The 23422-nt window shown below is 47.2% G+C and overlaps 1 protein-coding gene across 3 annotated transcripts in view; it reads right to left on the reverse strand.

The window, feature by feature from the left end:
- SARDH (sarcosine dehydrogenase) overlaps positions 1-23422 on the reverse strand; it is an 82256-nt gene that overhangs the window by 33407 nt on the left and 25427 nt on the right. For all 3 annotated transcript variants that reach the window (XM_073541158.1, XM_073541157.1, XM_073541156.1), the window contains exons 8-12: positions 22456-22585; positions 20458-20544; positions 19611-19701; positions 13977-14118; positions 1859-1942 (exon numbers count right to left, since the gene is read on the reverse strand). In XM_073541158.1, coding sequence (XP_073397259.1) covers positions 1859-1942; positions 13977-14118; positions 19611-19701; positions 20458-20544; positions 22456-22585 — 534 coding nt within the window. The remainder of the gene's footprint in view (positions 1-1858; positions 1943-13976; positions 14119-19610; positions 19702-20457; positions 20545-22455; positions 22586-23422) is intronic.

Consider the following 23422-nt stretch of genomic DNA (forward strand, 5'->3'; position numbering starts at 1 on the left):
GTAGGGTAGGAGGAGGAGGGTAACCCCTTCCTTGACAACCAGTGCGGCACTCGAAACGGGGTTGCACTCACCCACCGGTAACGTCCCACCTCTTCCACGGGGTGCTCTGGACGCAGCGAAAACCCTGAGACGTGGACGAGCTGCTTCATGTGCCGTTACTCGCCGGGGGCACTGCGGTGCACTTTGGAGAGAGGCGGCGGGGCTTCCGACCGCACTCCGGCGAGGAAATGCGAGGAGGGGGAGGGGGGCGGGAGCCTCCGGTCACTGTGCGCGCCCGCCGCGCTCCCCGGGCCGCCGGAAGTCAGTGGGCGGGGCTTCCGGCCCCCACCGGAAGCGGCGGGCGGGCCTCGCGCGGAACTCGCGGCCCTCCCCATACAGCGGGGACCGCGGCCGCCGGCGGAGCTTCAGCCGTACTCCGGCGGGGACCTGCGAGGAGGGGGAGGAGGGCGCGCGCTCCCCGGTCACTGCGCGCCTGCCGCGCCCCCCGGGCTGCCGGAAGTCAGTGGGCGGGGCTTCCGGCTACCACCGGAAGGGGCGGGCAGGCCTCGCGCGGCCTTGCGGATCTCCCCATGCCGCGGGGACCGCGGCCGCCGGCGGGACTTCTGCCGCACTCCGCATGTGGCACTACTCGCACCGGGTTCCACCGGGGAGAGAGTCGGGCCCCGAGAGAAAAAGTAACCCCGTCGGGCGGGGGAACAGACAGCCCCGCGGCGCATTCTGGAGGGTCCCGTTCCGGGGGGTGACCCTACAAACAAAGGTGAGCCTGGCCGCCGGGGGGGCTCTCTTGGGGTGCTCTCAACCCCATCCCTGGGCGGGGAGGGGGAGGCTACTGGGGGTGGATGCTTCGATCCCCTGGCTCACCTGCGCCTCCAACTGCACCCCTGGTGTCACTACCTAGGGGTGGAAGGGGCCAACCTGAAATCCCGCGTTGCAGGAGAGGAACAAAACGTGGAGTCCGTTGGGGATCGCCCATCGCTCACACGTGCTCGCCCGTTGTAGTTCATGGGGAAATCGAATCCTCTCATCAGGATGCGTTGCCCCTCTTTACAAAATAAACAAGAAAAATGGTTGTCTGGGGAAAAGTCCCAGATGTGTCCCTCGGTGCGGGAGAGAAAACACGTGGAGGACTACTCACACGTGGTCGCCCGTTGATGATTTGGGGAGATCGGACCCTCTCTATAGGATCCGTCGCCCCTGTCTTATCTTCAAAGAAAGGAAAAAAAAAAAAAAAAAACCTAGTCTGGAGCTCCAGACTGCGTGTGCCTCCATCAGACACTAAGCAAAAACTGAGTTACGCCCGGTCTGGGGGCGAGGGTGTATGCGGCGGAGGAGGAGCTAACTCTTTTTTTGTATACTTAGTGTCAGCCTCCAGACGGCAGAAGCACACACCCACAGTCTCTGTGTCCCCCAATGAGACGAAGGAGAAAATGACCTGCAGTTTTACCTGTGGATTTCCCTGTGGTTTATCAATGGAGGAGATGGTAAACTGCAGCAGAATCCGCAGAAAAGAAGTGACATGTCATTTCTTTCTGCGGATTCAAAACCGCAGCTTTTCTGCAGTTAAAAATCCGCAGCATGTGCACAGCAGATTGTAAATCACATAGATTTACATGCTACTGTACACTGTCTGCAGAACTGCTGCAGATCCGCAGTGGCCAAATCCGCAGTGGATCCGCAGCAAAAACCGCAGCGTGTGCACATAGCCTTATAGCTATGTCGATGGAAAAAAAAGGCTCTTGTAAGAAGTGGAGAAAAAAATAAAAATGCAAATGGTTAATTATAAATATTAAAAAAAATGTAGATGCATACTGAGACATTTGCCAGCCCAGTCTTGGACCACCTGAAGGAATGAACTCACCGGAGCTGGACCTTTTGGATTAAACCACCCTGGCCGTTCCCAGCCGTGTCTCTCCTGGAACACACATCCTTGTTGGAGCAGCTCCTGTGGAGAGGATAAATATTATCAGAATTTTTTTTTTCTAGAAACTGCACCACTGTTGTCTATGGGTTGTGTCTGGTATTGTAACTTGATGGCAGCTTGCATTACCGGAGTATGATCCCCGGGCAAATTCAACTCTTCTCCATCTGACCACCTCAGCTCTGCCTATGCACAATGTGCATCCCGAAGAAGTGCAATACAGAGCTTGCCACCAGCGACAAAAAATACAAAAGTGCTAAAACGGGCAATAAGGGTGATATAAATATCCCAACTTATGGGATAACTTTAGGCATATGCAGCAGGAGGCTCTTGGCAGTCGTATCTATCCATCATGTAGTGCCCGAGATGCCTAGCAACCATCTTAAAATATACCAGTTACCGGGAGACTAGCTAACCCCATTTTAGAGGGATCTGTCAGATGACACCACAGGGAAGGCACAGTGTCAGCGTCTTATTATACACCATTGTTCAGAAATGTCTAAACTTTTGGGGCTAATTAAATGAACCAAAAGGATGGCATCTGAAATTGTTAGTCAGAAACAAGCCCTGAATATGGGGTACATAGAGAGGAGGAGGTCTCATGGCTAAATTGGGCTGGTTTATTCCATCATCACTTATTCACTATTGTAAAAGGGCATCTGTTACTTGCCATAAATATGTATTCTTTTTAGCTGGTGTAAATGCCACTGTTCTCCTGAATCCAATGCTGCTTTCTTTTTTTCTTGCACCTCTCCACTCCTGAGATACGGCCCTGTTGGAATATGTTTGGTGCAACAACTCCATTCCTGTCTATGAGTGTTTAGTTGCTAGATTTGTATGCTGTTTATAAAGTTTAAAAATAAAACTCTCAGAGGCTCACACAGGGAGAGCATGTGACTGTATTTCCCGTTTTTCCTGTGTCTGTGTATGAGAGAAGCAGCCTGCTCTAGATGATGCACAGATAGAGACACACAAATGATTTATTCCTGATCTATTAAGCTTATCATATATTGTTCCTGTTTGTTCCTGAATAAAGAAGCTCTGTTGTCACAAGCTTGGAGAGTTTCCTGAATTATCCGCTGCCAACAGGTTATGGGCCAAGAGTGAAACAACCCCAGAGTAACACAGCAACAGAAGCCCAAAGCAAAAGCAGCACAGAGCAACAGAGAAGATATCCACTAGCAGCAATCCTGTCAAGTTCTCAGCGCCAAGCCTCACTAACCAGAACTACCAGTCCTGGAAATTCAAGGTGAAGATACTGCTCATAAGAGAAGACACGTGGAAATATACTCAGGAACAAGTGCCTCATCCATTACCAGATGATTGGCTAGAGAAGGATCAGAAAACACAAAGCACGATCTCCCTCAGTGTAGATGATAATCAGATTGTGCATATATGCAAGTGTGCAACTGCAAAGGAGATGTGGGATGAGTTACAGAAAGTGCATGAAAGATCAAATCTCAGCAATAAGCTTTCTCTCATGAGAAAGCTGTATCAATCTAAGCTAAGTGATGGACAGAATATGCAGGACTATAAAAGAAACACCCTAGAGATTGTGGAGCGTCTCAGGGGTACTGAAGAAGAAATTAAAGATTTTCATGTTGCTGCACCCAGAGGTGTATCTAGGTTTTCTGGCAACTGGGGCAAGAATTTCGTTTAGCGCCCCCCTACCCCCATGTACATATGTGATTTGCACACTTAGGGCTCATACTCACTTCCGAGAGACTTGCACGATTCCCGTGCGAGTCTCTCACATGAAAACCTGGCACTGCCGCCGGCACTGGAGCATGCGGCTGCATAGAAATACATGTATCTGTAGGAGGAAGGTAGGAGGAAGGGCCCCCGCCGAGTGTCCGGGCCAGAACCAAGGGGACCGTCATCTAAGTTCCTAGGGAGCCTGTTTCCGGGGAGCAGAGTTAGGGGATGGACCGCTGAGACTGACAGAATGGTTGGGGGCGGAGCCTATACAAAGGGGTGGAGCACGCCAGTCAGGGTGAGTCAGCAGAACGGGAGAGAAGGAGCAGGAGACCGTGGGAGTGCCAGGGAGCGAGAGCCACGAGCAGAAACCAAAGAGGAGGACAGCGACGGGAGGGAGGCTCACGGTGGACTGCAGAGAGACGGCGCCGAGCCGACCGACAGAAGACCGCTGCTTCACTCCAACCCACGGCCGTTGCCGCCTCACTCCAGCTCATAGCTGCGGCCTGCCTGCAGTCACCCGCGGCCACTGCCGCCTCACCCCAGCTCGCGACTGCAGCCTGCCCGCAGTCACCTGCGGCAGTTGCCGCCTCACTCCAGCTCGCGGCTGTGGCCTGCCCGCTGCTGCACACAGCCACTGCCGCTCCACTCCCGACCGCGGCTGCGGCTTGTCCATTGCCGCTCGCAGCCGCCACCGCCTCGCTCCAGTCCTTGGCAAGGGCCGGGCCGTCGCCCGCCGCAGGTCCCCTAGTGCAGCCGCCACTCAGCCCCGCCGCTGCCTGCCCCCATACAGGAGCTGCGGCCTTGACTCTCCCACCCCCAGGCTGTGTCCCGCTGCCTCTGCCGGGAGACATCCCGCCAAAGAACTTTTCTAGGGCCTGTTGTGCCCCTGCTTCGCCTGGGCGTCGGAACGCCCGAAGACTACGCCAGATCCTCAGTAGTTGGGCCCAGCGGCTGCTACGCCGAAGCACCATCGTCCAGGACGCCGAAGGACGTCAGGATGGATAAGTGACACCACATAATTAAGGACCCGTAGTCGGCCATACCGCGGCCCTATAGTGACCGGCCTTTGCCGGAGTAGTCGTGTTCTTATAACCAGTGTTTGTTTGTACTGAGTCCCTGCGAGGACAATTTCTGTTATTTTGTGTGGTTGCTTAGGATAGCCCTAGCGGCATCAATCCATAAAAGTTATTAATAAAAGTATAATCCGTCTCGCGCCTCGTCACTGCATCCCTCATACCTGCCATGACCACATATCCGCACGCTCCGGTCCGAGTGCCGGCGGCAGTGCAAGGTTTTCATGCGAAAGACTCGCACGAGAATCGTGCGAGTCTCTCGCAAGTGAGTATGAGCCCTTAGTCATGTACCGACGAGCTGCTCTCCCTAATGCTCTCAATGTTCAGTGAAAAACTGAGAGAAGTAGGAAGAGAAGCTCGTTGTCACATGACCATAAGTTATGAAAATCGCTTATGAGTGAAGTGTCCATGTGATGACTGCTGGAATCTTCAGAGCTGAATCCTGACATTGCAGCTTCTGAATTCTCACAATGAATGCACTGCACACTTTTAGGATTCTGCCTTGCTGGTGGACAGTCATGTCAAGTATGTGATTTGTATATTTCAGGCCACATTCCCCCTAGACGTGCCTGGCCTCCCACAGCTCATTTTCATGTGACTGCATGTATGTAAATCGCCAACATGAGAGAATCCTGACAGCGTTCAGTGAGCGCCGTGAGAATTCAGAAGTCTGCAGTCACATAGAATGACTGCAGACTCATCATAAACCTAGATAACCCCTTTAATGCTCCTAACATAAATAAAAATCTGAAAATTAGTCAGTATCACAAATAACATTTGCATCCAGGTACCTTATAGATGTCATTGTCTCTGGAGTCGTTCTCCATCTTTTCTTCATCTTGTCCAGACCCCATGAAGAGTTTTCTCATCCACAGGTATCTCTGCAGACTTCCATCTTCTCCGCTCTTTTGCAGAAAATCTCCACATGATGCCCTTAATGATAGAATTGTCATTATAATGCTTCTGGTTAAAAAATTGCCCCTCACTATATTGTCTGCACAAAATATGACCCCACGCTTTCCTTCCTATGGTACACGCTCTTTACACTGATCTCTCCTTTCCATACCGGCCCGCCTCTTCACACTGGCCTCTCAAACTGTGTCCCCCTGTAGGGCCCAGTCTTTATACTGTACTCTCTAATCACACTCCCCCCTCCTTGGTATACTGTCCCCTCCTGGCTATGCCCTTACACTGTCCCCCCATGCTACGCCCCCACTACTCTGTTTCTATTCTGTGCCCACTCACTTTTCTCCCCCCCATACTGTCTCCTCACACTATTCCTCTCCCTCCTCATACTGTCTCCTCTCACATCCCCCCTGTTCACCATACTGACTCCTCATATATTTACCCCCCTCACTTTCTATACTGACTGCTCACACATACCCCCAACTCCACATACTATATCTGCACACATCCCATCACCCTGACTCCCTGTACTCAGTCCATACATTTTTCACATCGCTACTCATACTGTGTCTGCATATATTCCTCCATTCGCTCCCCATACTGTCTGCATCCATCCCCACTCACCATACTGTGTCTGCACCCATCCCCCATACTGTTTCCTCGTACATGCCCCCATTCCCAAGTACTGTTTCATCATACATGCCCCCATTCCCTTGTACTGTTTCCTCATACATGCCCCCCATTCCCCTGTACTTTTTCCTCATACATGCCCCCCATACTGTTTCCTCATACATGTCCTGCATCTCCCCCTTTGCACCTCATTTTATGTCCTCAAATCTTCCCCCACACATTAAATCCTCCATCCCCACTCCAAATCTCCCTCAGACACATTAAACGCTCTCATGCCCACTCCAAATCTCCCCTGTTCCCACTCCAAATCTCCCCACACATTAAGCACTCCCATCCCCACTCCAAATCTCCCATGTTCCCACTCCAAATCTCCCCACATATTAAGCACTCCCATCCCTACTCCAAATCTCCCTACACACCCCTGTGCACTTAATCTTCAGTATCTTCAGCTCCAGAGTGGAGCACTTGCCACCGATGCTCTTCACGCTTCTGGGTGCTGGCGAGTGACATCAGCAGCGTGATCACATGACTAGTGTTGAGCATTCCGATACCGCAAGTATCGGGTATCGGCCGATACTTGCTGTATCGGAATTCCGATACCGACTTCCGATATTTTTTCAATATCGGAAGTCGGCATCGGAATCGGAAGTTCAAAGTTGATTGACAGCCTGACGTCATCATGATGCGCGGTGTGTGCGCATCATGATGCGCCGTCATTTCGGGCCTTCCGGGGATCTCTGCCGGCCTGCCGGGGGGCTGTGTGGACTGCCCGGGGTCTGTACCGGCCTGCCGGGGGGCTGTGCCGGCCTGCCGGTGGTCTGTGCACCCTGTGGGGGTCTGTACCGGCCTGCCGGGGGGCTGTGCCGGCCTGCCGGTGGTCTGTGCACCCTGTGGGGGTCTGTACCGGCCTGCCGGGGGGCTGTGCCGGCCTGCCGGGGGGCTGTGCTGATGTCCGGGGGTCTGTGCAAGCATCGTCCGATGGGACTACAAGTCCCATCTGGCGATGCCTGCTACCATGACAGTGATTGACACATTAGCCAATGATGGGACAGTAGTAGTCCCATCATCCGGCTAATGTGTTAAATGTTAAAAAAAAAAAAAAAAAATACTACATACATACTACATGCATGCTACATACATACTACATGCTACATACATACTACATACATACCACATACATACTACATACATACTACATACATACTACATGCTACATACATACCACATATATACATACTACATACATAACACATATATACTACATGCATGCTACATACATACTACATGCTACATATATACTACATACATACTACATACATACTACATGCATGCTACATACATACTACATATATACTACATGCATGCTACATACATACTACATGCTACATACATACTACATACATACTACATACATACTACATGCATGCTACATACATACTACATGCTACATACATACCACATACATACTACATACATACTACATGCTACATACATACTACATACATACTACATGCATGCTACATACATACTACATGCTACATACATACCACATACATACTACATACATACTACATGCTACATACATACTACATATATACTACATGCATGCTACATACATACTGCATGCTACATGCATGCTACATACATACTACATACATACTACATGCTACATACATACCACATATATACTACATACATACTACATACAATACATTCATACAATACATACATAGACATACAGTACATATAACATAGAGTAACATACTTACCAATACTTGTCACATTGTTCCCCGAAGCCATTGTCTTTTACGGAATAAATATTAACATAACAAACCACAAAAATACTCACCCACGATCCGAAGCAGTCCACGAGTGTGTCCCACGACGATCTTGGGTAGAGAACTGCAGCATCAGCTGTTGCTGCCGTTCTCTACGGGCTGCAGGAATCCAATGACGGAAGGTAGGTATCCTTCCGCACTGTATTCCTCCGCCACTTAAAAAAAAAAAAAGTCCCTAGTCTCACTTTATGCCATTGCTGTGTGGGAATTTCCCACGCAGCAATGGCATAAAGTGAGACTAGGGACTTTTTTTTTTTTAAGTGGCGGAGGAATACAGTGCGGAAGGATACCTACCTTCCGTCATTGGATTCCTGCAGCCCGTAGAGAACGGCAGCAACAGCTGATGCTGCAGTTCTCTACCCAAGATCGTCGTGGGACACACTCGTGGACTGCTTCGGATCGTGGGTGAGTATTTCTGTGGTTTGTTATGTTAATATTTATTCCGTAAAAGACAATGGCTTCGGGGAACAATGTGACAAGTATTGGTAAGTATGTTACTCTATGTTATATGTACTGTATGTCTATGTATGTATTGTATGAATGTATTGTATGTAGTATGTATGTAGTATATATGTGGTATGTATGTAGCATGTAGTATGTATGTAGTATGTATGTAGCATGCATGTAGCATGCAGCATGTATGTAGCATGCATGTAGTATATATGTAGTATGTATGTAGCATGTAGTATGTATGTAGTATGTATGTGGTATGTATGTAGCATGTAGTATGTATGTAGCATGCATGTAGTATGTATGTAGTATATATGTAGTATGTATGTAGCATGTAGTATGTATGTAGTATGTATGTAGCATATATGTAGTATGTATGTAGCATGTAGTATATATGTAGTATATATGTAGCATGTAGTATGTATGTAGTATGTATGTGGTATGTATGTAGCATGTAGTATGTATGTAGCATGCAGTATGTATGTAGTATATATGTAGTATGTATGTAGCATGTAGTATATATGTAGTATGCATGTTGCATGCATGTAGTATATATGTAGTATGTATGTTGCATGTAGTATATATGTAGTATGTATGTTGCATGTAGTATATATGTAGTATGTATGTTGCATGTAGTATATATGTAGTATGCATGTTGCATGCATGTAGTATATATGTAGTATGTATGTTGCATGTAGTATATATGTAGTATGAATGTAGCATGTATGTAGTATGTAGTATGAATGTAGCATGTATGTAGTATGCATGTTGTATGTATGTAGCATGTATGTAGCATGTAATTTTTTTATTTTTTTTTTTTTTTACATTCAACACATTAGCCGGATGATGGGACTACTACTGTCCCATCATTGGCTAATGTGTCAATCACTGTCATGGTAGCAGGCATCGCCCGATGGGACTTGTAGTCCCATCGGACGATGCCGGCACAGACCCCCGAAGCCTGCACAGCCCCCCGGCAGGCCGGCACAGCCCCCCGGCAGGCCGGCACAGCCCCCCGGAGCCTGCACAGCCCCCCGGCAGGCCGGCACAGCCCCCCGGCCGGCCGGCACAGACCACCGGAGCCTGCACAGCCCCCCGGCAGGCCGGCACAGACCACCGGAGCCTGCACAGACCCCCTGGCAGGCCGGCACAGCCCCCCGAAAGGCCCGTACAGACCCCAGAGAGGCTGTACAAGGGAAAAACAGGATTTTTCTTATTCCGATACCGGAAGTCCCATAGACTTGAATGGGACTTCCGGTATCGGAATCGGCGATACCGATACTTTTTTTTAAGATCGGCCGATCCATTCCGATCCGATACTTTGAAGTATCGGACGGTATCGCTCAACTCTACACATGACCTGATGACACTGCTGGAGTCGCTCTGACTCTGCAGTCAGAGCCTCAATTGTACTCGCGTCTGTATGGCGTGAGTACAATTGATCCCTGGGAGCTGGCGCGCTGCAGCTTCTCCGTGCCGGCTGTCAGCATGACAGTCGACTCAGAACTGCTGATTCCCAGTCCGGGGGCAGCAGAATGCAGCCGCCGGGGAAGACACTGTGGACCGCCACATTAGACAGCCCGACTGCGCACCCCTGCCAGCTGCGTTTGGGGCACATGCCCTGGCTGCCCTCCCAGATATGCCTCTGGCCGCACTTCTATTAAGTGGTCTTCCAGAAAGTTATGACACACTCATGACTGCACTAGATGCACGGCCAGATGATGAGCTGACACTAGAGTATGTTAAAGGCAAACTTGTGGATGAATTCTAGAGAAAAACGTAGCATGTAAGCAGCAGTAATGAATCCAGAGCAGAAACAGCATTAAAGACACAGGATTTCGCTAAATATAAGAGCAATCTAAGAGAAACTCATGAATGTTTTGAGTGTAAAAAGCCCGGCTACCTTAAAGCAAACTACAGAATTTGGAAAGCAAGAATGAGTCAGCTTAAAGAGCAAAACAGTCATCAAAGGGTTAAAACAACTTTAAAGGAAGATTCTGCATGTGATGAAACTTCATTTAATGCCAGTACAGGCCCATCTGCAAAGCATATATGGTGTACAGATTCTGGTGCAAGCAGTCATATGACAAATAACAAGGATTTCTTCCCTGTCCTTAAAGAAAGCAAGTCAGAAAAGGTCATCTTAGCTAATGGTCACTATATGACTTCAGAGGAAGTAGGAGACGGCTACCTCCACTGTGCAGTTTCCTTAGCACAAAGCAGAAAGATCCCAGTAAAGGATGTTCTCTATGTTCCCGGCCTTGAAAGCAATCTTCTGTCAGTAAAGAAGCTTACACAAAAGGGGAATGTTACTTTTAAAGGTAACAGCTGCATCATCCCAAACAAGGGTCAAACTCTTGCAGAAGGAAAAATCCAAGATGAACTTTATCAGCAAAATGCAAAGAAAGCGTGTACAGTGCTAGACAATATCTGCATAAGAACTGTATCCATGTATGGCACAAACGTCTTGGGCACAGAGACCCAGAAGCAGTAAGGAAGCTAGCTCAACTTGCAAATGGTATTGAAATCAACCAGTATAGTCAAATGATGAAGTGCACTAGCTGTCTTAAAGGGAAAATGTCCAGAAAATCCTTTACTAAAATAAGCACCACTAGATTTGCACAGCCCCTGGATCTGATACATACAGATGTATGTAGTCCAATGAGTGTTCAAACTCCTAGCAAGAAGAGATATTTTCTCACATTTATTAATGACTACTCGAGATATACAGTCGCCGACCTGCTTCACGGTAAGGATGAAGTTCCACAGAAACAGAATATCTTGCTGTAGTGTTTAACAAATTTGGAAGAATGCCAAAAGCCCTGCGTGCAGAAAATGGAACCGAATATACAGTACAAGTGGTAGGATGCAAACCATTTTGACAAAGGATGGAATCGTGTTCCAGACTACCACTCCATACAATCCAGAGCAAAATGGCATTGCAGAGTGAAAGATCCGTATTCTCTGTGAATGTGGAAGAAGTATGTTGTTTGATGAGAATCTACCTACAACGTATTGGGGAGAAGCCATAATGACAGCTTGCTATCTTCAAAACAGAGTGCAAGGTAAAGCCACAAATAAAACTCCATATGAGCCATGGAACTGCGAGAAGCCTAACCTGAAGCACCTCAGGATATCTGGAAGCAAAAGGTTTATGTATGTTCCCAACGAAAAAACTTTCCAAGTGGGAATCACACGCAAAGCAAGGAGTCCTGGTGGGCTATAGCGACACTCAAAAGGGATACAGAATCCTGAACCCAGAGACCAACACAGTAACAATCAGCAGAGATGTAGTGATTGATGAAAACTCTGTATCGCTCAAATTCCATGAAGTTACACCAGTTATTCAACCTAAGAAGCAAGAACAAAAATCTCAATCACCAAACCCAGATGCCGAGAAGGAAAACAATGAAGTGTGGATAAGCTCTGAAGCCACCAAGGAAGACACAGAAGAACCAAGTCATCCTCCAGTAAGGAGATCAGAAAGTCAAAGCAAAGGTATCCCAGCTAGACTCCTTTCTTACTTGGTCAGAACACTTCCTGAACCAGAGCCACAGTCATGGCAAAAGATGCAAAAACTGCCTGTTCACGAGAAGCAGAAGTGGATAAATGACGCTAATGAGGAGATGGAGTCCCTCCCCAGACATGGGAGCTTAGTGCGCTACCACAATGAAAAAGAAATTGCAAAGCTAGGTGAAATTGTCAACCAGCACTTTGAGACTAAGGACCTTGGAAATGTGACATATTATTTGGGAATCCAAATCCAGAGCGAGGAAGATGGGAGTTTTCTTCTCAACCAAAGTTCTAAAATTTCCACAATACTAAACCAGTTTGGAATGTCAGAAGCCAAAGGTGCGTCAACACCAATGCACTCATCCTACTTAAAGTTGGAAGGAGAAGAAGATCTGCTACCCAGCAATGACAGTTACAGACAAGAAGTGGGGGCGCTTCTGTACATAGCAGCCACAACTCTTCCGGATATCACAGCCACAGTTGGAATTCTCTGCCGACGTGTAAGCAAGTCACGCCAAAGAGACTGTAATGCAATTAAGAGAATTCTTCAATATCTTAAAGAAACTCAAAGGCTAAATCTTAATATATCTGCATATGGAGATCTCACTCTTGGAGGTTATGTGGATGCAGATTGGACTGGAGATTCAAGTGATCGGAAATCAACAAGTGGTTACTTGTTCAAGTTAGGAGAAAATTCAATTTTTTGGTCCAGCAGAAAACAAGTGTCAGTCGCATTATCTTCTACAGAAGCAGAATATATGTCTGCTGCTTATTGAAGTCAAGAAGTAATTTGGTTGAACCAACTTTTGGAAGATTTCGGCAAGCCACTAGCTCAACCAACAGTTATCTATGAGGACAACCAAGGATACATTAAACTTGCCAGCAGTGAGAAGATTAGTGCAAGCACTAAGCACATTGATGTAAAACATCACCACCTACGTGACTTAGTGGAACTTGGTGTATTAGAAATTGTTTATTGCGAGTCTGACAAGATGATAGCTGATGGTAATGCAAAGCCATTATCAAGAGCCAAGTTTGTGGACTTCAGAACCGCAATTCAAATACACAGTAATCTCCAGCAATCTCAGACAGGAAGGTAAGTATAAAAATTATTCTTTTATTTGTTACATTAGAAGTGCATATTACAGGCAGTGGATACTCCAGTGGATGGTAAAAAGTCAGACACGTTTCAACTCAAAAGAGTCTTAATCATGGATCCGCCAGGCCAGGGAGGCTCCGTGTGACGGTGTGGATCCTGCTGTACAAGGACGCCAAGTGGCAAGATAAACATTTTTTTCAGAATTGCAATGGGACCAACAGGATAAATAGTTGTTGAGTGGGAGTGTTGGAATATGTTTGGTGCAACAACTCCATTCCTGTCTATGGGTGTTTAGTTGCTAGATTTGTATGCTGTTTATAAAGTTAAAAAAAAAACCTCCCAGAGGCTCCCACAGGGAGAGCATGTGACTGTATTTCCTGTTTTTCCGGCGTCTGTGTAAGAGAAGCAGCCTGCTGTATATGCTGCACAGATAGAGACACACAAATTATTTATTCCTGATCTATTAGGCTCATCATATATTGTTCCTGCATAAACAAGTTCTACTGTCACACACTTGTAGCGTATCGTAAGTAATTTACTGTCAACAGGACCCCTTTTCTCTGTATATAAATCTAGATTTGGTATCCAAATGGGTGTGGTCATCATCAAGACTGCCATAAAAGAAGTTGAGGACTATGCCCACTTGGCTAACAAGACTAGATTTGTATAAAGGGAAGAAGGGGCCATATTTCAGGAATAGAGAGGCTCAGGAGCAAAAGAAAAACATTGCCAGATTCAGGAGAACAGCAGCATTTACACCAGGCAAGAAAGTTACATATTTATTACAAGTAACAGGTCTTAAGTTTTTAATTAATGTCTGGGACCTTTTCTAGATTATTTGCCCCTATTACCTTATACAGGGGATCGATCCGCATGCCTCTCCCAGCCAGAGGTTCATCATATGGGAAAACTACGGAGTAATTTTTGGCATAGGACTCATGGCTCCTCTCTCGGATCCAGCGGTTATGATTGGTTAATGAGTGATGGAATCTCCTGTAGTTTAAAAGAGACGTAAGGGTTAATTATGGATGGATGGGAAGTTTAACACTTACAGTGTGGGCCCTTGGCCTACAAGGATACCTTAGAGGAATACAGATATTCATGGGCCCTTTCAAAGCCCAAAGGTACCTGGTATCAGCCTTGGTTGAGACAAAGTTCCTACTTTTATTATAGTTCAGGATAATTTGGGGGTTTCTTGGTCCATTGAGATATAATAAATCTTCCTAAAGATATATATAGTCTCTATCAGATGTATCAAGACAGACAAAAACAATATGGGGCAAATATCTCAATGTGTTACACTCTGCCAGGGCACTACGGTGCTGCTATAGTCAAAGGCCCAAGATGGAGGGTGTATATTTAGTGGAGCTCGCCTGCGTTCTGTATTTATATGTGAGGTCTGGTCTAGGGGTCAGTAGAGGACCTAATCTGGGGACTATATGTAGTACCTCCTGTCTAGGGTCTGTATTAAATTAGGGGTGGTGGTTTCATGTGGGGGTCTATATCTATTTACAGAGTCTCATTTAGACTCTAGGGAGTCTGAAGGTCTTTACTCAGCTGGGTCGGTCTGTATTTATTTGGGAGTCTGGAGTGTGTGTTTTTACTTAGGGTGTCTGGTTTGGGGTCTGTATTTCTTTAGTATCCTGGGCCATTATGAAAAAATCTAAAATGCACTGGTTTATAGATTTATATCTGTATACACCAGTAAATTATTCCTGAAAAAGAAAAAAATTGATGTTTTCAGCTGGTGAAAATTCTCTCATACATATCAGCGCAGCCTGCGGCTCACTTTTAGAGGTTCTGCCTTTCATACTGCCGAAGGGCATAATGTACTGATGGTATATACAGATGAAGCTCCATAAGCTAGTGCAAAGTCAAAAGGATATATTGAGGCATCCACTGCGAGACGTCAAACACCGGACGAACCTTCCACCCAACGTCCTGCTTTGAAGGACAATACTAGGAAAAAACATGGGACACAAAGTGGTGATGGCTAAACACTGTTCAGATCATTATCCTGACTCATTTATTTAAAGGGTCTGGTGTACAAATTAATGTAGGCCTGGTCTGGTTTGGGGTCCGTAATTAGTTAAGGAGTCTGGTCTGGGGGAATCTGTGCAATTTTGGAGTCTGGTCCGAGGGAATTTGTGCATTTAGGGAGTCTGGTCCAGGGGAATCTGTGCATTTAGGGAGTCTGGTCGGGGGGAATCTGCGCATTTAGGGAGTCTGGTCAGGGAAATCTGTGCAATTTTGGAGTCTGGTCCAAGGGAATTTGTGCATTTAGGGAGTCTGGTCCAGGGGAATCTGTGCATTTAGGGAGTCTGGTCAGGGGAATTGTCACGGGTGACTGGATACTCCGCCTCCAGCAGGGCGAATTTCTATGACACCCATGACCCTGGATACACCGCCTCCAGCAGGGCGAATTTAAACAATGAAACGTGCAGCCGGATACACCGCCTCCAGCAGGCGAATTTCAATAGTTACACGTGTATTTGGATACACCGCCTCCAGCAGAGTGAATTTCCAGAGATAAGGGAAACACCAGGGAAACCGATACAAAGGCGGGCCCTGCAACAGGGAACGGGGACGTGGAGACCTCCTGCACTCCCCTGAGTCAGCGCCTCTACACTCCTGATGGTCCCTAGGCAGGTTCCGCACCTGGCAACGAGCAGGATACCTAAAAACCCTAGCTCGCCCTGCACCTATTCCTTTCTAATGAATTGGACGGTGCAGAAACTAATCCCACCACTACTCTAAAACAAACATAAGTAAAGTTACAAACAGGGAAAAACCACTTAGCTTTGCTCTGTTGCTATTGCTCCCAGCAACAGAGTCCAGCACCTGAGTGCAGCTTTCCTCCTGAATAGCTGCTACTTCACCAAAGCTTTGTCAGAGCTGCAAGGAACTCCTCACTGTAGCTCCTTCCACACCAGGACTCTGACTGAGCTGCAAGGAACTCTTCTCTAGCTCCTTCCTCCACCAAGGATGGTTGGAAATGACCAATATCACCCCCAATGAGTGAGACCACCTGACTCTCATTTATAGGCAAGAGCCAGAGCAATCACACCTGCTAGTGATTGCTGTGTAATAATACTAGCCACCACCGGGGGCAAAACTAGAACTAAAGACACCACTGTGTAATGACCCTAATGACCACCGGGGGCAAAACTAACTTTAAGCAAACAGCTTAAAGGAAAAAAAAGGTTACATGTGCTTTTATCTGTCACAATCCAGCATGGATCGTGACAGGAATCTGCGCATTTAGGGAGTCTGGTCAGGGTAATCTGTACATTTAGGGAGTCTGGTCGGGGGAATCTGTGCATTTAGGGAGTCTGGTAGGGGGCAATCTGTGCATTTAGGGAGTCTGGTAGGGGGCAATCTGGGCATTTAGGGTGAATCTGGGCATTTAGGGAGTCTGGTAGAGGGATCTTGGCATTTAGGTAGTCTGACCGGAGGTCTGTTCATTTAGGGAGTCTGGATGAGGGAATCTGTGTATTTAGGGAGTCTGGTCGGGGGAATCTGTGCATTTAGGGAGTCTGGTAGAGGGATCTGGGCATTTAGGAAGTCTGGCCGGAGGTCTGTGCATTTAGAGAGTTTGGTCGGGGGTCTGTGCATATAGGGAGTCTGGTCTGGGGTCTGTGCATTTAGGGGGCCAGTCGCAGTCTTTATTGATGAAAGGGGGGTCATATGCACTAATTGTTATTCCAATGCTTTACGTTGAGCGATTGTCCTATAACATCAGGGCATTTCCTCACCTTGGGATATCTCAGCATCTCGTCTCAATATGTCTCTTGATTGTGAATATCAAGCTGATTCCGCAACGACCCTGGCTGAGCATTATGCCATCACACCGTGTCATATTGTGTGATGTAATTACCATTATTATTGCTGGTTTAAGATCACATTGACCTTGAGGAGAGAACGGCCGTGCTCACCCGTAACTAAAAGCCTCCTGGGAGTGAGATAAAGGGCCGGTAATTGTCACATCTCCTGTAGTTCTTCCTTTATATCGTTTCTTGGCCATTGTCTGCGGATTGTTACTTGCAGAAGGACATGGGTCTTGAGCCCTCTCCTCCTTCTCCATTTGCTCCTCTCACCTCTGTTATTAGCCCGTGGCATAATTAAGCGGCAGAAATAGATTTAATTACAAGCTTTAGCGCTATGTGATTACCGCCTGGCACTGTCCGGATGCCGCAGAAGTGCGGTAATCACAGGAAGCGGCAGATGCGTCACAATGGAGAGATCAAGAAGAGGCCAAGAGAGGGAAGTCACAACGCACAGGACTAGGGGAGAGGGAAATAATTAGCTGACGTGCTCTTATAATTAATATCTGCGGCTGGTCCAGGATGGGATTTCAATATGGAGGACTAGAGGGATGAGGAGCGAATGCGGAGTTGTGAGCAAAAAACCCTTATTGCAACTTTTTATCGGAAATGTGGATGAACTGCTTGCTGTCGGTGAATAGAAAAAAAGCGTTAGAGCATGTCAGAGCTCTTGAAAAAAGCAAATCAACACCCATAAAGTATTTAAATAGTGCCACCTAATGGAGATAGTCACTGATGTAACAAAGATGGTGGCGGAAATGTGCAAGCATCATATTGTGTCAGGGGACTGTGCGGGCATCATACTGTGTCAGGGAACTGTGCGGGCATCATACTGTGTCAGGGGACTGTGCGGGCATCATACTGTGTCAGGGGCCTGCGCGGGCATCATAATGTGTCAGAGGACTGTGCGGGCATCATACTGTGTCAGAGAACTGTGCAGGCATCATACTGTGCCAGAGGACTGTGCAGGCATCATACTGTGTCAGAGGACTGTGCGGGCATCATATTGTGTCAGAGGACTGTGCAGGCACCAAACTGACGGTACTGTGCAGGCATCATACTGTGTCAGGGGACTGTGCAGGCATCATACTTTGTCAAAGGACTGTGCAGGCGTCATACTTTGCCAGGGGACTGTGCAGGCATCATACTGTGTCAGGGGACTGTGCGGGCATCACACTGTATCAGGGGACTATGCGGGCATCATACTGTGTCAGGGGACTGTGAGGGCATCATTCTGTGTCGGGGGACTGTGCGGGCATCATACTGTGTCAGAGGACTGTGCAGGCATCATACTGTGTCAGAGGACTGTGCAGGCATCATACTGTGTCAGAGGACTGTGCAGGCATCATACTGTGTCAGAAGACTGTGCGGGCATCATACTGTGTCAGGGGACTGTGCGGGCATCAAACTATGTCAGGGGTCTGTGCAGGCATCAAACTGTGACAGGGTACTGTGCAGGCGTTATACTGTGTCAGAGGACTGTGCAGGCATCATACTGTGTCAGGAGACTGTGCAGGCATCATACTGTGTCAGTGGACTATGCGGGCATCATACTGTGTCGGGGGACTGTGAGGGCATCATACTGTGTCGGGGGACTGTGAGGGCATCATACCGTGTCAGGGGACTGTGCAGGCATCATCATACTGTGTTAGGAGTCTGTACAGGCATCATGCTGTGTCAGGGGACTGTGAGGGCATCATACTGTGTGGGGTGACTTTGTGGGCATCATACTATGTGTGGGAGCATTGTACTGTGTGAGGGGATGTGGTCAGAACCATACTGTATGGTGGGACTGTGGGGAGAATCATAATGTGTAGGGGGACTGTGGGGGCATCATACTGTGTGAGGGAACTGTGAGGATATCATGGTGTAAGGGCATCATATGGGGTGTGGGAGCTGTGAGGTCATCATTCTGTGTGGGGGGACTGTTGGACTCATACTGTGGGAGGCATCATACTGTGTAAGGGGACTGTGGGAGGCATCATACTGTGTGAGGTGACTGTGGGAGGCATCATACTAACATAATGTGTAAGGGGACTGTGGGAGGGATCGTACTGTGTGAGAGGACTGTGGGAGGCATCACACAGTGTGGGGGGACATCATACATGTGGTGTGGGGGAACTGTGAGATGCATCATAAGCGTGAGGGGATTGTGAGAGGCATAATACTGTCTCTATGAGCTCTGTTAGGGCCATGAAAGGGGTATTGTACTGTGTAGGAACACTTATGGGTTTCATTAGGAGCAATAGTCTGCATCCACACATAATGGACTGGTCCAGGTTAGAGAAGGATCTTAGATTAAACTGATAGATACATTATGAGTAAGTGATGGCCTATCCCAATGCACGCATACCCTAATAATCTTACAGTTAACCCTATGCCATCAATAGTTTTTCCCTTTCAATAAATGCTAACAGAGCAGTTGTAATGTGACAGCTGCTTCTTCCCTAGGGTACAATGGAGCTGCTGTCAGATGACTACTGCTTTTCATCATTTACACCACAATGTAGGGTGTGGATTGAAGGACCCAGTCCTCGGTTGACCTCCTTTCTATACGAGGTGAGGGGTTATGTTCTGGACTCCATGCTCAGAAATGTGCGAGCAGCGATTATATTCCATAAATCATTGATGGTGCTTGTACTCAGTAGACTCTCTTCTCACCTGATGTCATAGCCATACATGTCTTTCTCTGGGCGGCCATGAATAATCCAGTGAGCAAGCTCCTTTCCGCATCCTCCTCCCAACATCATACCTGAAAAAACCACAGGAGCCGTCACAAGAAATAGGTCTTTACAACGATTTCTAGTAATTAATCTGTGATTCAAGGTCAGTGAAAAGTACTGGAAGCAGAAGAGACATGCTACCTGGTCCGCCTTGGGCCCTGCTGCAGATAGGAAATGATGCCTGCCGCCAAGATGGCTGATCACACCAAATTATTCATGGCGCCTTAAGGCTGGAATCAGGGGAGGAAAGGCTCCCTAAGTGCCGCTGTTCTCCTGAATCTGACGTTATTTCTGTTTCGTTCCTGCTCCTCTATGTTCCTGAGATACAGCCTACTCTTCCCTGTATAAAAATCTAGTCTTGTTACCCAAGTGGGCGTGGTCCTCAACTTCTCGGTGGGAGTCTTCTTGATGACCAAGCCCACTTGGCTAATAAGACTAGATTTATGTACAGGGAAGAGGAGGCCATATCTCAGGAACAGAGAGGAATTGGAACAAAAGAAAAACAATGCTGGGTTCAGGAGAACAGCAGTATTTATACTACCAGGTAAAAAAAAATGTACATATCCAAAAAGCTGATTGTGGCGAGGGTGATTGGTCCGGTGATTATATGCCAGTCTTCCTAATACATGATGACTTCCACCTCTACTACAACTCCCATTGTGTCACCAAAGGCATAACATTTCATTGCATGCTGGGAATTGTAGTTTGACAACTGATGGAGAGTCACTGAACTGGCGGTATAATTGCCTACATGGTGTGGCGCCTCTATATTTTGGCCTCCTTACCTGCACTATTGAATCCACAGCCTAGGAAAAAGCCTCTAACTTCTGGTGATTCACCTAAGAGCGGCTTGTGATCAGCAGTGAAGGACTCTGGAAAATACAGAAAAATAGATAATATGGAGACCGTTACAACTTTGTGCTGCGGGACAGTAGTCCTGTAGAAACCCATCAAGTCTCTGTCTCAGGCAGAGTGTTAAACATCTGTGTGGTCAAAAGTCATATTCATTGGGGTCTCAGTTCCCCAAATGACACAAATATTTACACCCACCCACAAAATGAATCATCCTCTTGTGCTGCCCCTATCTATTGCTTATGGCTACCGCACTGCCTAAGAAAGCGTTTTCCTCAAGGAATGCAGCGTGCTGCCAGCAGCTCATTGGCGATGAAGCAAATGGGGGGAGTTGATCTACCCCTAATAATAACCTGGGAACCGAAAAGCAAAAATAGCCATTATGGCCCTCTAATGAAGACTATATGACGGCAGATGAGGATCATAAATAATTGGCTTTTTGGGATTTCTTGGGCAGCTGTTCTTACTGAAAGACATGTATAGACATTCACCTGCCACCTTCTGCCTTCTACACCTCTGTCCAAGATCGCATTTTCTCGGGCCAGAGGATCTCCATTGTACATGTCATGTCAGACCTGGTTAGGAGAAAGATGTGACCTAGATATCAATGGCCAAAGCAGAAGTCCCCGGAGGACACAGTAGCTGGAGCCCGAAACTGTCTACTCAGCAGAATTAAAAGATGCATTTTATGAATTGCGGCCGAGGGACAGGAGACATCGCAGCTTTGCTTTAATATCCATCATATAATGAAGGCTAATGTGAACTGATGTAGAAGTCCATAAGTCGTCCATTTAGTCATTTCTTAGTCTCTGTTTTTACGGAAGCTGGGTGAGACCACTATAGAGCTCATTGCAGCTGCCACCCAGCTTTTCTAGACCTCTGATTGGCAAGTTTGTCTAGTTGGGTTGTGCTATGGTGTGCAAGTTCCTGACTGGCTAGAAGTCTAGGAATGCTGGGTGACACATCAAGTTAAAGAGATTGGAATAGCATGCAGGGACATGGGGAAGCCTCCGGCTGAGATCAGATAGAAATAAAATTAAAGCTTCAGATAACGGGGCGCATAGATTATATATTCTATCCTCAGAAAGTTATTCTAAAAGTGTCACCAGGTGTATATCCAGAATCCAGAGAGCAGGGCGAGACGGGAACATCTCCTACCATTCGCTGCCACCTAGTGGTGACATTTTTACTTGTTATCAATTGTATTTTTCTCCTAAATTATTATTTACATCTGTGTGATTTGCTGTATTTTCATTTTTTTATATACAAAGTCCAATGTTTCAAATTTGGGACAATTCCCCCAGCAGTTCTCTGTCTTTCCTCTGATAAAAAATACAAAATAGAGTGGAGAATCTGCAGGAGAGGATAGGGCAGTCTGTGTAATCTCAATTGCTGCCTATTCAGAGAGCAGGAGTTGGGTTTATTTCTATATCGGCTGCTGTGCTCTGCATAGACAGCAACTGAGATGACAAAGCTCACTTAATCATACTGAGAGCTTTGCTATCTCATTTCATACAATCATAGAATGGTAGAGTTGGAAGGGACCTCCTGGGTCATCTGGTCCAACCCCCTTCTCAAAGCAGGATTCGCTAAATCATCCCAGACAGATGTCTGTCCAACCTCTGTTTCAGGACTTGAAGACAGCCTATGCAGAGTGCGGCAGCCGATGACACCCTCATCCTGCACAGTGTGCTCTGCACAGAAACCTGTGCCAGCGAACTAGATATCAAAGCAGCGCCTGGCGGCTTTAGTAACTTTGACAATCGGTAACTAGGCGGACACTCACTGTGCCCGATGCCACGCCAAGAAGAAGCAGCAATTAGGGCAGGGAGTGAAATTTAGAGCCCCCATACAATTTGGCGCTCGGGTCCCCTCCACACTACGCCACTACCTAAGCTGGGAAGTTAAAATTGTGTGTGGTAATTGCTCACCTGGGCCACACACAGTGGATTTAATACCCGTGGTCTCTAGGGCAGGTACCCTGTTTATCGCCCCTTGGATGTGTTGAATGAAGACATCCCAATCCAGATCAAAGAGGCCGAATGCAAACGTATCCGATACCTGAAGTTAAAATAAAAAAAATCCTTTTTTTTAAGAAAAGCACCACCCCTCTCCAAAGGTCGTATTTAGCATTGCAGCTCAGCCCCATTGACATAAGACCTTCCTGACATGTGACATCCGAGTACATCCTAAATCAGGTGTGGCTCCATACAATACAAGCATCAGCCATGTTACACAGCCGGCACCTGACTTTAACAGGAGCGCTGAGCTGTTTAACCATTTAAATGCTGCCAAAAAGAACCTGCGATCCAAAGATTGCAGTTTCAAGTCCTGTGCGGCAGAGCTGAGCAAACTGCAGCCAATGGGCCACATTCAGACTCTGACTGTTGGAGTCTGGCCCATGAACCGAGACAGCCAAAGAGCAAAACCACTTACCCTCATTTGTCCACCATCGCCCGCTGTCCCCGCTATCCACATCCTCGGGATGCAGGCAGTAGGGTGAATATATTGGTGGAGGAGGGGGCCGATGGCTGCTTCTTCCACCAATCAGTGTGTGCGACAGAGCCAGCAGATGTGATGACGTCGCTCCATCACATCTGCTGTGCAGAGAATCAGTGCACCGGAGACAGGAGAAGGCCACCAGGGGAATGGAGCGAGGTGAGTAAGTGATGTTGTTTTCATTGTTTATGTGATGTTTGTATATACGGTATAGATATATATATATATATATATATATATATACAGTGGGCTATGTGGGTGTGCATACTATATTTAGGGGGATACATAGGGCTCATACTGTATTTGGGGGGGCTCACTATATATAGAGGGTTGTGTGGTGGCTCACTGTATATAGGAGGCTCTGTGGGGGTTCATACTGTCTTTAGGGGCTATGTAGGG

The sequence above is a fragment of the Dendrobates tinctorius genome, unplaced genomic scaffold (assembly GCF_039654945.1).
Source record: "Dendrobates tinctorius isolate UK_male_01 unplaced genomic scaffold, ASM3965494v1 ptg000120l, whole genome shotgun sequence".
Lineage (NCBI taxonomy): Eukaryota > Metazoa > Chordata > Amphibia > Anura > Dendrobatidae > Dendrobates > Dendrobates tinctorius.